Source organism: Lactuca sativa, chromosome 2 (assembly GCF_002870075.4).
Source record: "Lactuca sativa cultivar Salinas chromosome 2, Lsat_Salinas_v11, whole genome shotgun sequence".
Classification (NCBI taxonomy): domain Eukaryota; kingdom Viridiplantae; phylum Streptophyta; class Magnoliopsida; order Asterales; family Asteraceae; genus Lactuca; species Lactuca sativa.
This window is the reverse complement of record NC_056624.2, coordinates 166,773,675-166,790,846: the sequence shown is the minus strand read 5'-3', so window position 1 is coordinate 166,790,846 and position 17,172 is coordinate 166,773,675. Positions and strand designations below refer to the sequence as shown.

At 31.5% G+C, this 17,172-nt stretch overlaps 4 protein-coding genes across 5 annotated transcripts; 2 read left to right on the top strand and 2 right to left on the bottom strand.

Annotated features, from left to right (window-relative positions):
- The first annotated feature begins 996 nt into the window (after positions 1-996).
- On the top strand, positions 997-3,087 carry LOC111913331 (uncharacterized). Its single transcript, XM_023909052.3, has 2 exons — positions 997-1,729; positions 2,768-3,087. The coding sequence occupies exon 1, from the start codon at positions 1,129-1,131 to the stop codon at positions 1,726-1,728; it is 600 nt and encodes a 199-aa protein (XP_023764820.1). The 5' UTR covers positions 997-1,128; the 3' UTR covers position 1,729; positions 2,768-3,087.
- A 656-nt stretch (positions 3,088-3,743) lies between these two features.
- On the top strand, positions 3,744-7,271 carry LOC111913330 (folate transporter 1, chloroplastic). The gene is made up of 10 exons (XM_023909051.3): positions 3,744-4,012; positions 4,115-4,191; positions 4,928-5,004; positions 5,751-5,841; positions 5,942-6,032; positions 6,117-6,190; positions 6,305-6,487; positions 6,572-6,664; positions 6,781-6,845; positions 6,937-7,271. Exons 1-10 carry the CDS (start codon positions 3,901-3,903, stop codon positions 7,082-7,084), a joined length of 1,011 nt encoding a protein of 336 aa, XP_023764819.1. The 5' UTR covers positions 3,744-3,900; the 3' UTR covers positions 7,085-7,271.
- A 239-nt stretch (positions 7,272-7,510) lies between these two features.
- LOC111913332 (probable ubiquitin-conjugating enzyme E2 16) lies at positions 7,511-9,526 on the bottom strand. The gene is made up of 6 exons (XM_023909053.3): positions 9,358-9,526; positions 9,059-9,162; positions 8,257-8,359; positions 8,098-8,161; positions 7,940-8,028; positions 7,511-7,834 (listed from the first exon to the last, which is right to left on the bottom strand). Exons 1-6 carry the CDS (start codon positions 9,385-9,387, stop codon positions 7,739-7,741), a joined length of 486 nt encoding a protein of 161 aa, XP_023764821.1. The 5' UTR covers positions 9,388-9,526; the 3' UTR covers positions 7,511-7,738.
- Positions 9,527-10,743: 1,217 nt separating this feature from the next.
- On the bottom strand, positions 10,744-13,873 carry LOC111913333 (D-2-hydroxyglutarate dehydrogenase, mitochondrial). Of its 2 annotated transcripts, XM_023909054.3 has the most exons (13): positions 13,636-13,871; positions 13,071-13,393; positions 12,877-12,978; positions 12,736-12,783; positions 12,571-12,641; positions 12,374-12,492; positions 12,189-12,284; positions 11,994-12,103; positions 11,711-11,892; positions 11,411-11,625; positions 11,253-11,338; positions 11,042-11,167; positions 10,744-10,945 (listed from the first exon to the last, which is right to left on the bottom strand). In XM_023909054.3, the coding sequence occupies exons 1-13, from the start codon at positions 13,778-13,780 to the stop codon at positions 10,856-10,858; spliced, it is 1,713 nt and encodes a 570-aa protein (XP_023764822.2). In that variant the 5' UTR covers positions 13,781-13,871; the 3' UTR covers positions 10,744-10,855. The 2 variants fall into 2 exon arrangements, 1 of the variants encoding a protein (XP_023764822.2); XR_008230302.1 differs by lacking the exon at positions 10,744-10,945 and having other exon boundaries at positions 11,123-11,167; positions 11,253-11,346; positions 13,636-13,873.
- Positions 13,874-17,172: the final 3,299 nt, after the last annotated feature.

Here is a 17,172-nt window from a genome sequence, read left to right as displayed (position 1 = left end):
TTTATATATTTATTACATCAAGAATTAGTCGATCTTAAAAATTGTTGTTAATTATTCTCTTATTTTTCTACAAATGTATTTTTTTTAAACGGCCATTTTATGATTTATACCTTTTTTTAAATTACGTTTTTGACAAAAAGAAATTTACAAAAAATAATTACTACTGGTTTATATTTACAAATTTGTAAAACGAATATATAGAAAAATGATTTTTTTACATGTTTATAATCTTACAATTTTAAAAATAAATATATAAAGTAATTTAGAAAATGAATTTGAAACAAAATACTAATTGGTACAAATTAAAAATCTTTAATAAAATTATACAAACCGATTCATAAAGTTGTAAAAAAAAAATTAAGTTTTATAAAACATAAAATTATTTTAAAAAAATATGAAAATTTTGAACATATTATAAAAATTATTAATAAATTATATAACAATTTTAAAAAAAAAAACTACATTACAATAAACTAAAAAGACAAATTAACTTATAGTATGCAGTTCCATGACGATGATTCAACCGTTCAAAAGTCTCATTTGAAACATAGTGATATTAAGAGTAAAATAGGAGCGTGTTTGACACACAATTTTTGAAAGCTTCTAATAGTAATAGCATTTAACAAAAAAAAGTTTTGTTCAACAGTAAAAGATTCTGGTTTTAAATAAAACGAAAAAATTCAAATTCAAAAGCTAACAAAAAAAACCTTTAATAATTTTGCAAATTGATTTCATTTTAAAAAAATCAAATGGCATGTTTTTGATAATTCGGTTTATATAATTTTACATGTTTTAAAAATATCAAACTATATATATTTATATATAAATAAAAACTACGACGTCCAGTAACTCTTTATACTGTTTTACAAACTGCTATTTTAATGGTTTAAAAAAATAATTAAAAAAAAAATAGATCAAAAAGACAAAAAGTAACCAGAGATCCCCTGCTTTTTATCAGAAATACAAAGTGCCCCCTTTAACTTTTATATTCCCTAAAACCTCCTGCTGATGCAAATCTTGAAAACCTATCGCCGTCGGACTGTAAATCTTGTCTAAAACCCTGCATTCCTGGTTTTTCATTTTTCCCATCAATATTTTCCATGATCACGCAAGAATAAGGCTATTAACATGAAGAAATACTACTACCAAAGACTTTCCCAATCCCTCTCACTTCACCAATTTCGTTTATTAGGGCTTCGAAGCTCCAATTTGATTGAATCTCATCCCCCACAATGTACCAATTTGCATACCATCCGAGGATTCTGCGCTTCTCCACAACAATCAAATTCAAACCCTTCAACGCCGTCCAGTCGCGTCTCGGACATCGTTAACGAGCTAATGAATTTAACGTTGCTTGAATCCGCAGACTTGACTGAGGTTATGAGGAAGAAAATGGGTATAAATGAGATGCCGGTAATGGCGGTGATGATGCCCGGCATGGGGCTGAAGACCGGAATGAAAGGAGGCGCCGGCGGTGCGGTGAAAGGTGGGGAAGAGAAGGCGGCAGAGAAGACAGCGTTTGATTTGAAACTTGAAGGTGGATTTGATGCTGGGTCGAAGATTAAGATCATTAAGGAAGTGAGAACATTTACTGATCTGGGTTTGAAGGAGGCTAAAGAATTAGTGGAGAAAGCTCCTACCTTGTTGAAGAAAGGAGTACCAAAAGAGGAAGCTGAGAAGATTATTGAGAAAATGAAGGCAATTGGGGCTAAAGTCATTATGGAATGAGGTAATTGTATTTGAAATCCTTTAAAGTATCAGATTAATTAGTTGATATCCTGTTCTTTCATATGTATGATCTTGAACTGATGTTTAAGATGTCAGAAGTGTTTTTGAACCTTTGAGTTAATGTTGATTACACATTACACATATTGCTGCAAATAGAACAATCTTGCTGGTAAATTTGTGGCGAAATCAATTTTATACTTCCATTTTGAAGGTACTAATCCTGAATTAAATGTTAAGTTGCGACTCGTTTATTTGATTTTGAATCACATGAACTTATGGTTTTTTCATGTTTTAGATCAGAGGTATTTTCAATTTATGTACTTTATTCTGTACACGCTGTTTAGTTCAATACTACTGGTTTAGTTTCATTTTAGTTGAATGGAGTTGACTCATGATGTACATGTACTTATATTTGACATAGCTAAAATCGACTTCCCCATAACATTTATTTTAATTTGGTTTACACAAATAAATGTAAAATGGCCATTAGCAAAGGATTAGTTTCTTGATACATTAAGCCGGGTTTTAGAGGAAAAATGAAGAATGGCAAATTGGCAAAGGATTAGTGTGATACATTAATCCAGGTTTTTGTCTTAACTCATTATGTCATTGTGTCCAGATTAAGTCAAAAAGAAACAACCATGTATAGCTGAATCCAGATTAAATGCTTAACCCACTAAGCCAGTTAAGTTAAAAAGAAACAGCCCCTTAATCCGGTGAGTTATATATGAGTGCTTCTTTTTGAATTTATGCAGAAAGAACAATTTAACAGATTTTTTTTTTGGAAATGAGACTTTCCCCATAAAATCCTAACCTTTTACTCCCTTCCATTTTCCCAAGTGTGCCATTATTTTCTCAAATATTTTTAATCATCCTTTATCCAAACAACACTTTAGCAAAAAAGAGCAGGTTTCTCAAATGCTACTATGTATATCTATATGTTGATAACTAGCAATTGTTCTTTTAATATTGTTTTTTAATTTCTTTTTCACATGAGTAATAAGAAATCAATAATCATTTGCCCTTTTCTCATATTCAGGTAACTTTGGAGATCATGGCAGAGTTTCTTAACCTCATACGCATACTTATGTTCTTTGTAGAAGTGTTCATTCATATTTCTATGCCAAAAAAGCAACATTTAAGGTTTTAAGGTTTGGTACACTGGTATCATAGGAACTGAAGCTTTTTAGAAGATCATTTACCTTCTCTTTTTGATATTTTTTCATCCCAAAATAATTGTAACAGAGAGTTGTGATCCAGATTTTGAACAATTTGTGCATCATGATCGCATGCGCTAGTAAAATAGTCTTCATTTCTTACCTGAAAAAAAAAAAAAACAATCCTGATTGGTCTTCTCAAGCTTGTTTTTGTGTTTTTTTATTTAATAAAATTATTTTAAGTAAAACATCATGCAAAACATGAAAACAAGTTGTATATTACATTTTTCACATAAATAGAATCAAATGAAATTTAAGTGATGAAACCTCCAAGCACAAAATTTGAATGAGTTGGTCCAAAAATGATCAAAAGAGGTAAGTATATAATAATATAACACAAATAACCATTTTTCAACATATTTTTATCACAATGACCAAATATATTTTGCATTGTTTTTTCTAGTATCATAATTTTCCCCCAAAAAACCGGAAACCAATTTTACTATACAGAATTTTATTTACATATCAAAAAATATTGAATTATATCATTTGCTAAATAAACACGAGTTAGCAAAATATTATGTTTTGGGTTGTTTGATATGTTTTTTATTGGGTCTTTTTGGGTTTAGATCAATAATATTATGACAATTTGATACTATAACAACATATGATATACCTCTTACTAGCATGAGACAAGCTTCGACTCAATTAACCATTATCAAAAAACCTTAAAATGTTTTTTTAGGAATCAATGGAATTCTATTATAAATATATAATTATTTTAAGATAAATATTATAAATATAAAAATCGTTTCGTGTTAAACAGTTTTCTCATTTTTTTTTATTAACTCAAATTTGAAATTCCATTACCAAAAGTGGATCCGTATAGACGGGATCTTATATGCTCTTCAAACAAACAGGTCGGTGTAACATTACGTACTGCCATTTCTTCTCCCTCCATAAACACCTAAACTTGCATACTACGAACGCTAACTGTCGTCGCCAAAACTAAATTATGACTCAGTCGACGGATTGGCGATGGGAGAACGCCACCGCGGGATCCGTTGCCGGTCTTGCTACCGTCACGTTTTCTCATCCGCTCGATGTTGTCCGGACTAGATTCCAAGGTGCGTAAATGTTGATTTACTCAGATTGATCGTGTCTAGTTTCGTACTCTAATAACAAGTTTATTCTACATCTATTTTCGTTGATTTTATTCGATTTAACAGTTAATGATGGTCGGAACCCTAACCTTCCGACCTACAAGCACACTCCTCATGCTCTCTTCACCATTGGTCGATCAGAGGTGCGTTTATTCAACACTATTCGTTGTTGCTAAATTTCAATTTCTCCTGTTCATGCAAACGGGCGTTTTATAGCTCATTTATTGTAAACTTACAACTAGGAAAGGAATTTGATAATTCTATTGCGTTCTTGTTTCGTGCATATGGTGATTTGATACAATTTAGTGTTTCAAAAGCGAACTTAATCATTTTTAATTATTGTTGGTCTCAGTTCCAGATACAGATTAAAGATATATGAAGGAAGCATGATGTATGATTGGTACGATAGGGTTTGGTTTTTACATACTGCTTCGTATGAAAGTCCATTCTCTAATCTCTAGTGCTGATGACCCCATAGCTAACATGATTATTTCTCATGTTAATAAGCATTTATACAGATTGAGTCAACCCCGGCTTAACTTCTAATTCAATTTAATTTGGTAGTAACAGATCAAGTACCATAAGCAGTGTTCTACATCCAACTCCATTGATTTTTTATTAGTATTAGTAAGATATGCTTAACTACTCATGTCTGGAATCATCTAACTCAACATAAAATCTCATACCACTATAAACATTTCGTTCTGTTTCCCTGTTCAGTATTCATGCTGCTGTAATTATTGAATTGAATTACTCCTATAACTAGATATGATATTGACATATTGTATTCATCATTCCAAGTAGAATTTTATCCCTTTGGAAGTTGTTCACATGTTCTGCTTAATGTAGTAATTATATGGTTGCCATTTATTTTTTCAGGGTCTCAGAGGGCTCTATTCTGGCTTTTGCCCTGCAGTGCTAGGATCAACTATCTCATGGGGTCTATACTTCTTTTTGTAAGTGAAGCATTGAGCCCTGCAGTACTTAAGCTATACTTAATTATTCTATTGAAGGTTTTATAATAGGGCACCATAGTGCATAGTGCATAGTACGTAATAGATCTATTGTAATGCTCTTGTCCTTTCAGTCATAAACAATGATAAATTACTCTGGCTTGATATGTAATATGAACACCTGTAGCCAGTTGAAGAATTCAAGCTTTCTATTCTCGTAATTAAATTTGGGTAGTAATGTATGGGTTTACTCGGACATTACAAAATATGCTACTATCAAAACGGAGCTAATTAAAGTTTAGTGCTCTATAAAATATTAAACATAGTAAAAGTTTATTAACTTCAAGTAAGACCAATAAAAATATATATACTTTATTGTAATTTCTTTATATATATATATATATATATATATATATATATATATATATATATATATATATATATATATATATAATATAATATTTTGGAAGGAAAAGAACACACTCAACCATGGAATGAAAATCAGTCAAATGAAAGGAATTACATTCCCTCAGGAATAGTCCATTACATGGAATGCACCATTCCATTCCTTCCCTGCTTACCAAAATCCGACTTTGGATTTTAGAACCTATACAAGCTTTTCCTACATGGATACCCATACAATTGCACATTGCTGAACCCGAGGGTATTTTAGAATATTGTTGAACCCGAGGGTATTTTAGAATCATGCATATCCAACTTGTTGACATATATACCCTTTTGTTGAATAGCTATAACAGAGCCAAACAAAGGTACCTGAAAAATCAACAGGAAACAACTGTTCATATTCATCTTGCATCAGCTGCAGAAGCTGGAGGATTGGTGAGTTTCTTTCACTTTTTTTTTTTTTGGTTTACTATATGTCATTTCATAGATCTAATATGTATAGGTTGTTATTATTATTATTGTTACTTTTTTTCAGGTATGTCTTTTCACGAATCCTATCTGGCTTGTGAAAACACGATTACAACTTCAAACTCCTCAAAACACTCGTGCATATACTGGCTTAGCTGGTATGTTCAATTCCCATTCTTCCATTCCTCCTTTTAATAACTAAAAAGACAAAATTACCCTCACTGTGCTGTTTCCTTATTTAGATGCTTTGAAAACGATACTGAAAGATGAAGGATGGAGGGCGTTATACAAAGGGCTTTTACCGGGTCTTTTTCTGGTTAGATTTGGTACTGTTATCTCTGTTCAAAAATGTTAGAATAGAAGAACAAAATTGTTGGTTTTGAATATTAGAAAATAATCTTATTGTTTTTTTTTTTTTTTTTAAATACAGGTGACGCATGGTGCTATTCAGTTTACAGCATACGAGGAGCTTCGTAAGCTTTTGGTTGATCGAAGGGATAAACAAATGGCCTCCATTACCACTGCTGCTGACTTATTAGCAAGTTTTCGTAAGAAATTGCGTGACTTTAGGGATAAACAAAGAGGCTTGAGTTCTTACACTCCTGAGTCATTGGTAATTCATAATTCATAATATTATTATTTAATTTAGGTGATTTATTATTAAACTTTGATAATAATGATAATAATTTCGTGACAGACAACAGTTGATTACGCAGTTTTAGGAGCTTCCTCGAAACTAGCTGCCAGCCTGGCGACGTATCCGTTTCAGGTCATTCGTTCTCGCTTGCAGGTAGGTTTTATAGCATCATTAAATTTTGAATTTTGAAGCGAAATATATAGCAATGAAGTTTCCTTCTTTTTTTTTTTTTTTTTTTAATGATTTTGAATTGTATGTACTTACTGTAGCAACGGCCCATGAATGGGGTTCCAAGATACATGGACAGCTGGCATGCCGTGAAGGAAACTGCTCGGTCAGTTTTATTTATCTTTTTTATGAAAAATCTTAATTAATACTATATTATGATTTATAAATATAAATTAATTATGGGTGGGTTGCTGCAGGTTAGAAGGCGTAAGAGGTTTTTACAGAGGGATAACAGCAAACCTTTTGAAAAACCTGCCTGCAGCTTCAATAACTTTCATTGTGTATGAAAACGTTCTGCATCTGCTAAAACTTGCAAAGACAACTAGCGAAAGGGCAAACAACTGACACACACACATGTACTGTATTTATTTTATGGTACCACTTTTGGCATAAAAACAACAATTCATTTAATACGCTTGCTTTCTTCATTTTTTTTTCTTAGTTTTCAAGGAATGTATATGTAGGGAACATGTAATTGGTTATCGCTGTTATTGTCTGTCAAGAACAAAACTTCCTTTGAATCATTCAGTCATTATAAGCATTCAAAAATATAAGGAAGGGGGCAAGCAACATAACTAGTCTTCCAATCTCATCGAAATAAGCAAACCCAAAGCCCAACTTTTATGAAATGTTAGTAAAAATACACCATAAAGCTGATATTCGTTACTTACCCAACACAACACTTGTGTATAAATTATAATCAAAGTTAAAAGACTATCTACTAACAAACTAAATCTGATGTGTACTTTTATTTTTAATGCATTGTTCCCATAAATAAATGATGCAGTACTTCTCATGGTATAGATTGATAAAATGTGTAAAATGAAAGCATCCTTTCCAACAGCTTGATCAATTACATAATAACAGCCAGCCCAGAGCCAGAAGAAGAAGATGTTCTTTCTGACCGAGTAAAATAACCAAGAAATGTGACCTGGCTTCATTTACAGACATTAATATTAATTACCACTTTACAGCTACATCCATCACATTAAGATTTCATTAAACTTTATCATCATGAAACCACCATCTTGTTTCTTTAGGAGATCTACCATTTCTACAGTTTCTAACATATCGATCATTATCTTCTGGTCTTTCCTGCATCCATAGGTTAAGTGTTTGTGTTATCAGTTATTACTAAAACAATACAAAATGTTTGTTATATTATCTATGTTTTTTTTGAAGAAAAGAAAACGAACGAACCTTGACTGTTGAACTTGAAAGCATGGAGAGAATACTGATACAGACAGAGCTAACAGTCATGGCTGGCGACCATGAGTCATATAAAATATCTACAAAACAAACAGTTGAAAAAAATATTAACAAAAATGGTATAATGGACATGAATAATAATTACTTACCTAAACAAATATGGCCATTGCTATAGATGTGTGGGTGTAAAGGAGCTGGATGCAAAAATATCACCTGTATCCTTCCACCAAACAAACCATAACATAAGCTTAAGCTAAGCTAAGTAAAACACATAATTGACTTGATCAATACAGATTTCCGACACTGACCTGAGGTGCTTCCATAGGATAATTCTCAGGAAAATCAACTTGGAGTTGATACTTTTCATTAGCATAAATTGTCCCCTGAGCTCCATACACTTCAATCACCCATCTTTAAACAAGAAATAACAAATATCTTTATCAAAACTTTTCATGTTGAATGTTTAAATAGTTACAAAATAGTTGGTTGTGTCAATTCCTTCTAAGAGGGATTTTAGGTTTTTCAGATATAGTTATTTGAAAACAATAACTCTCACATATCATATGTTGAAAAAACATGATTTTTCTTTGATGGAACACATCACATGGGTTTTCACCAACTTTGGACACAATTACATATGGCCATTTTTTGTCCATTTATGTAGTATTGTGCAAAAAAGTTGATTCATCATTATCATTGCAAGAACGTTAGATTTTCCATCGTTTTGGTTCAACAAGATTCCTACTTTTGTCAAACTGAAAGGAAGTTCAAACCATTTCCATATTCTTAGAGGTTGCAATATGCTCAAGGAAGTAACAGACTGGAGGAATAACATTGATTGTAGGTAATTATTAATGGTAGGTAATTTCATATTAAAAGATCATACAATTTCCTTAAATCAAAGTTGTTAGCAAATTTCATGGAGAATTGTAAGAAGAAAATCGTTACTAGACAGCGGATATGTGGAGAATTTTAACATGGTCGTGGAACCTTGAATCAAAATTTACAGTTATATCCCCTTTTATGAGTATACCACGAGGAAATAATATCGGAAATCACACTTTGGGATAGATAAACCTAGAAAAATAATTGAAATGAAAAGTTAATAACCTCTGAAGATTGTCGGTGACTTTGTGTACAAATCCAGAAGGAGGATTGACCTGCCACTCTACCAGCTCCTTTTGAAGTCTATTGCTAGCTATTTTGCTCAAAACCTGATCAATCAACATCAAATTTTAGACAAATTGACAACTGATCGCAATCAATTTTCTGGAGACGAAGTCAGTGGAACGCGTAATTTAGATACGCATCTGTGTGGGTGTACTATAAAGTCCCTAAAGTCGTGCACACACACGCATATACGTATACAGAACAGATAAAGAAGTGCATGTGAAAGATGGAGAGAGCACCTTGCGAGAAGAAGTGGAAGAGCCGGTCATGACGGAGGTAAACGGCAGAGCGAGTCACAAAGCCGGAGGTGATGCCGGAGAGAGAGAGAGAGAGAGAGAGAGAGAGAGAGAGAGAGAGATTGACTTTTGTATGTGTGAGGGTGGTGATGCGGTGTTGTGAGTTGTGACAGATACATGGATGGCTGGCTGCTCAATTTTATTTACGAGTAATTACATAAATAGTCCCTCAGGTTGCTGGTATATTTCAATTTGTGGTGTTTGAATTGTTTATTTTACATTATTGGTTTTTAAGAATATACAAATCTAAATATCTAATAGAACTTTAGTTAGTGTTATGAAAACATGTAAAATATAAGGTAAAAATGTTATTTTCTTTTATGAATTCAACCCTCCAAATACACTTTTTTTAAGTAAATTACACAAATGGTCCCTATGGTTAGGGGTAATTTGCGTGTTTAATTCCTAAATTGTTTTTTTTAACTCGGAAGGTCCCTACTGTTTGTTTTTTTTGCACGCTTGGTCCCTACTTATTGTTTTTGTTACGCGTTCGATCCCCGTCTAACCTAAAAAGACTATTATTTAAATGTGGAAAAATGATGGGGTGGATAAGGTAAGATGAAGGGGATGGGTTTGGGGTGTGTTTATCTAAATAAATTAAAAAATCAATGGCAAAATAGTCTTTTTAGGTAAGATAGAGCGCGTTAACAAAAACAAACAATAAGGACCTTCCGAGTTAAAAAAATAAGTTAAGGACCAAACGTACAAATTACTCTAAACCATAGGGATCATTCCTATAATTTACTCTACTATGTATTTTGAGCTTTACTTCACATTGCTCATAGTTTATTACTACAAATGTATCACTTTCAACCAACAAAAGTTCAAAATCACCATTAATGGGAATGGGTTCAAACCCAAAATCGAAGTTAATGCATGCATCTTTGATGTTAAGTGCACCCACCAACTACTACTCCTTGTACTTATGAGTTATGACCATTTAAATCATTTTGGTTTACGTTTTCTTTCTATAAACTTTGTAATCGTTTTTTCAACAAAAAATTAAAGCAAACACAACAATATGATTTTTTTCGCTAAAATATCAAAGCAAGGTAATTGTTTTTTCAAAAGAAAAAAAAAATTATTTCAGGCAATGCTATGAGTTTTTCTGTATTTCATTAAGCGAATAAAAAAAACTACCTAGAAAACATCAAAAACAAATTTTTAAAAGGTCAAAAATAATGAAGTAGCTTTGTAGTGATAAAGTGTGACATAATAATAACTGTCATTAATGATGAAAATCTAATAACTTCATAATCATCTTGAATCAGTATCTTCATGCCCTCTTACCTTATCTAAGTCTACCACACAAAACTTACACAAACAATATGAACTACTATTTTATATTTATTGAATATGAAGTAATTTACAAAAGAGTAGTTGTTAATTTAAATTAAAAAGTAGTACCACAATTAACAACATTGATATTAGGAGGATGAATTCAGGATAGGAGTGATTGTGGGATAACTTTGTAAGGATTCAGTATCCCATTAGGATCCAACATCTTCTTCATAGAAGCCATCAGCTCTACCTACAAATTATCATATATCATATTTAGTCTTTAGACAACATTTATAAAAGTAATAAATACACTTAGTGAAATTAATATTTACAAAAGCAGACTTACAGTTGCAGTTGACTTGCTATAATAAATCTTTTCAGCTTTCATAAGACCTAATCCATGTTCAGCACTTATACTCCCACGTTGCTTTGATGTCCATTCATACACAAATGGTTCAATTTCTCCCAAAATCTGTAAATATAAATTTTTTTTTTATTTTAACAATTACAACAAAATATAATTTTATATTTTTGAAAAACAAAATCACAAATCTTACAGCATCATCATACTGTGGAGCCGAGACATTCAAATGAAGGTTTCCATCTCCAAGGTGACCATATCCCACTACATTTGCTTTACCACCTATTTTTCTTTTTTAAAACCAAAATCAGCAAATCATAACAAATTGAGAAAAAAAAAAAGTTGCACTTTTACCTAAACGTATCCTCATTTCTTCAACAAGATCATACATTTTCTCAACAGGAATTGATAAATCATATTTATATACAGCTCCAGCTTTCTGCAATGCTTCTGGAATTCCCTCACGAATTTGCCAAAATGATGATGCCTGATTCAAATCCTGTGCTATGGCTCCATCACTTACTAAACCACTTTCCATTGCATCCACAAGAAAACCCTCAACCTTCTCTCTACAAAAATCAGATAATTATTATTATTATATATTATATATATATAAATATATAAATAGGTAAAGTAAAATAGAAAAAAAGTTACTTGTCATCAGATTCATTGCTTCCAGTTGTCTCGATAAGAACATAGAAGTTGTAAATTGAAGATGGTAATGGATTTCTGACACTGTCTAAATGATGAAGAACAAGATTCATTGCTTGTGCATCAAGAAACTCAAATGCAGATAATATTTCACCAAGTCTTCTTTTAGCTTGGAATAGAAGTTTCTAATAGACAGCAAAATAATAATAATAATAATAATAATAATAATAATAATAATATAAGATTTTTATTTTTTAAGAGAATAAAAAGAAAAACAATGTTTTACCTGGCAACTGATATAATCTTGACAAGCAAGGAAAGCGATGTTTACAGAAGACAGCTTTGGAGGTGTTAATATGGAAACTTTTGTTATAATACCCAAAGACCCTTCACTTCCTGAAAAATACATACATAATTGAGTAATAAATCAGCAAAATATTTTTATATATTTATAAAATAAAAGTTGATTTTTATGTCATACCGATAAATAAATGCTTTAGGTCATAGCCAGTGTTGTCTTTTCGCAAAGTCCCAAGCATATCAATCACATTTCCATTTGCCAAAACAACTTCAAGACCTGAAATTATTATATTTTTTAATTATATAAATGTTTAATTCCAAAATTTTAAATAGTTGAATAAAATAAAATGAGAAAAAAAGGCTTACCAAGAACAGTTCCATGAAGAGATCCATAACGTACAAGGCGTAATCCACCAGCATTAGTTGAAACATTTCCACCAATCTGACAACTTCCTTTTGCACCTAAATCTAATGGCATAATAAATCTGAAACAAAAATTAAATTAAATATGTTTACACAAATATTATAACTTTTAACAATATTATAAATTTTAAAACTATTACCCTTGTTTGTCTAGGAAAGACATTAGATTTTCCAGTATGCATCCTGCTTCACATACCAGTACACCACTCACCTGTAAAATTGTACAACTTTAATATATATTGATATTAATAAAAATGACCAAAAAGTCCTTTGGATTAGTAATATAAGAAGACTGACCTCCCTACCTCGTCAAAGGAAATAATATTATTCATGCGCCGAGTATTTATAATCACCTGAAATTGATATAGTAAATCAAAAACTAGAACAAAAGCAAACAATAAATTTAAGATGAAGGGATACTAGTGTAGTGTTGGTGTTAGTGTTACCTCATCAAAAACAGGAACACTTCCTCCAACAAGACCTGTGTTTCCACCTTGAGGAACAACTGCCAAACATCTGGAATTGCAATACTTAAGAATTTGAGATAACTGCATGAAAACACACCCATAGTGATAACTAACTATATGTGATTAAAAACAGCATAAGAAACAACTTTGGAAAAAGGAAAGATAATACAAACCTGATCAGTGTTCTCAGGTAGGAGCATAAGCTTACTTGAGCCTTTGTACTTATGCATCCAATCTGTGTTTGCAGTTTGTAGTTCTTCTTCGTCCTGAATTACGTTTTTCATCCCTAATTTGTTTTCAAAATAGATGATATCATCATGATTTATGGTTGAAAACAAGGGGTTTCGTTGAATTATAGTGGAAGTTGCTGAACCAAAAGTTCTGTGCTGGATTCCAGGAAGATTCTGTATGTGAATTAGAGAGGATTTCTGAAGATCCCATGGAAAACGTGCAAGAAAATTCTTGAGAGGCGCGGTGCCACAATGATGCATAAAACCTGTGGAATTAGTGTCAGATAATTCGCACTTTCCCCAATTCATTTGGATGTTCATTAATCCCGGTTACTAACTCTTCAGGAAATATTACAAACAATAAACAACAGTTGTGATGTATGACCTAAAAAGAGATTGTAAAACATTATTTCATGTGGATTGCGAAGTGAATTGGGATAACTATAAGCATAGGACGTGGAAAAGAGGGGTGCATAACTATAAGTGTAACTGTAGAGCGATACCTTACCTCGTGAACTTGAAGACGATCGGTGAACTTCACTGGAATTAGTGACCAATCGGCGATGATCCAGAAATCTTTTAGAGGTGTGATTCTTTTGGTTGAGTAGACGATAAGAAGCAGAAGCAGTAGCAGCAGCCATCCGCTTCTCCATTTTTGATTTTGCACTTGCTTGCCCCACTGGAACTCTGAAGCTTCAAAGTTAATGGTTTATTGGTTTTGCGAACGATGGTTACATGTTTTCGTATGGATTATTTAAAAAATAGTTTAATTATATAAGTTATTTAATTAATAGCTAAAATATTTTTTATAATAAAATCATTATATTCCCTAAAAAGTTGCATTTATAATCCAGACGATTGACTTGTTGTATTTTTGGTCCCTGATTTATTGTTTTATTGCAATTTGGCTAACAATATGTATATTGGTTTACAACTAGCACTCATTTCATTAAACAATATGAAGTTCATAATTAACTAGCACACATCGAAAAAAATAAAAAATAAAAAAATAAAAAAAAAATAAAAAAAAATAAAAAAAATAAATCAGGGACCAAAAATACAACAAACATTGTTACTAAATTTCTCATTGTGTCTGGTGAGATATAGAAGCAAAGCCCACCTTGGAAAATCAATCGAATGATTTTCTAAAAATGTAACCGGAGTATGTTTTAAAAATCACAAAAATCCAAAATTATGAGTAACCAGGACCATCCTTGAAGAGGAAGATAAAGGATAAGCATTGTTAGTATCTACCTGAGAATCTGGTTGAATGAATCTAATACCTCTAGATAAATCTTCCAACCATTGAGCTCGAGCTCAGGGCCCGTTTGTTTACCTCTTAATTGCAAAATTAAGAGGCAAACTCTTAAAAATTCAGATTCAGACCGTTTGTTTGCATCTTATTTTTTACCACTTAAAATTATAATTGCCTCTTATTTTTTCAGATATTGAACAAGGTCTGAAAGATTAAAAAAAACATGCGTACCTATTTTGCCCTAATAAACGATCGACTAGTTTTCTTCCCTTCGCATCTGCTCCCAATCGTATCTTCTCCCAATCGCGCCTGGTTCTCTTCACCAACAAGGATCCGACGACGAGGTCTCAAACCTTCCCCGTCGATGACGCTGCACACTGCAACGCCGCCGCTGCCGCCGCACGTCCTCACGGCTCCAACGCGTTTTCAGAATCTGCCAATCAGGTAAGTTTTTCTTCTTCTGAAACTGGATTTCTTTGTTGTTCTTCTATTTCTTCCTTATTCTAAAAATCGATTTCCTTGCTGCTCCCAAACCTGAAAATAAAAATTCGAAATCATCTTGATGTTATTTGTTCTTGATTTGTTCAAAATTCGAAATCAAAAATCGATTTCCCTGGCATGAGTTCCTGATTTGTTCAATGTTGATGTTATTTGTTCAATCTTGATGTTATATGCTCATCTTGATGTTATTTGTTCTTGATTTGCTCAATTTTGATGTTATTTGTTCAATGTTTGATGGTTTTGATATTATATTTGATTTTTATACTCAATTTTTTATGTTCAATGTTTTTATATTCGATTATTATGTTGAAATGTTGTTGCTGAAATCATATTTGCGTTTGATGTTATAGTGAACTCATATATGTTCTTGTTATTATACTATGGTGGTTGTGTTGGTTATGGTGGCTGGATAGTGGTTTATTGTGGGTTGTATATAATATTTGCATACAGGTTGACTTGTGGTTTGATACCAGAAACAATGGAGTAAACAAAGAAGCAAGATTAATCAATGAATTGATTATAAAAGCAGTTGAAGTTTTGAAAGTATGTATTCATGTATCAACTTTTGTTGATTATGGGGGATATTATGTAATTGTAGGTAGATGATTTATATAGATTCATTATATTTGTTGAATGAAAGTTGAGTTTTGAAAGGATGTATTCATGTATCAACTTCTATTGTGAAATGTCTTTAGATGTTTTTTGTTTGGTTTGTTGCACAATTCTAGGAAATTTATGCTACTTTTTGTGTGGTTTATTATTAATAAATGACACCAAAGGATGTATAATTATGGTAGTTTTGATTTATCCTAAATTTGGATTTTATAAGAGTTTATATTTTTTAATACATATTTAAGAAATTTATTAGGTTATTTTCTAAACAAACAGTTGAATTCAATAAAAAATAAAACAGAAGGGTAAAATGGTCATTTTAATAATTCAGCACAACAATTCAGAGGTCCCAACCAAACAACATGTTAAACATTCAGCTCTTAAAATTTCAGACCCTCTTAGAAATTCAGATCTCTTAAAAATTCAGAGCTTAAAAATTCAGATCCTACCAAACAGCCCCTCAGTCATGTTGTTACAAAAAGGAATCACAAAAAAATCTTAATTAAAAAAATCTGATAGCTATAACAGCGAACAAATTATTAAATCGATCTAGATGCCATTTATGGGCGATGCAATGGAATATCTATGTTTACCCGGAAACTACTTTAGGAACTCTAATCTTACGTTTAAGGTGAAATTGTTATTGATTAATCATTAAAAAAGAAAATAAATTGGAATGGAGCATAAGAGAATGAAAATAAAACCAAGAAGAAACAAAAGGTATAGATCTAGATACCTGTAAAACAATGTTCAACAAATCGGTGTGAACATGATACGGTTCGGTGTAGTTTTGGCTAAAATCGAACCGAAAACCGCAACTTCAGTTTTAGTTTTGTTTTGCGGTTTGTTTTTTTTTTTGCAGTTTTTTGTCATTTTTTTATTTGGTTTTTGTTTTGCATTTTTACTAAAACTCAGTAACTCAACGAGTTACTTTGACTCGGATGATGAATATTAATCATTTATTGAAAAACTTTATATAAAGATGAGGAATGTCGTATTGACTCTCTTATATGAAATGTGAGATTGGTGAATGTTTTATCTTAAAGACGATGGGGGATACTCTTATAAGGTTGGCAAAATTAAAACTCAAATGATATATTAGAGATTAAATGATACCACCACCTCTTGGTTTGAAATCAAATGACATAATTACTCATCCAACATGCTTCCAATGTTTGAATATAATACAAATTAAATATGATATTTGTTTCACAGGTACATGTAATAATATCAATTAATGTATTCATAAAAATGATACAATCATCACTAATACTCTTCATATTTAAATGTTAAAAAAGATAATAAACATTATTTGTTCTTGTAAATATTACTATATGTATGCTTAAAAATATATAATCATCCTCTGATAAGATAAATATTTATATTTATAGAAATTTTAATTATCATGAGTTATTCGTTCTTACAGATATCAACACTTATCATGAGTTATATATATATATATATATATATATATATATATATATATATATATATATATATATATATATATATATATATATATATCCGGTCGGTTCGGTTTTTTTGCAGTTTTTGTAAGACTAGAAACGCACCGCACCGAACATTTTCGGTTTTTGCAAAACTAAAAACCATACCGTTGGTTTTCATTTCGGTTTCCGTTTATGTGGATTTTTCGGTTTTTGCCCACCCCTGTCAAAA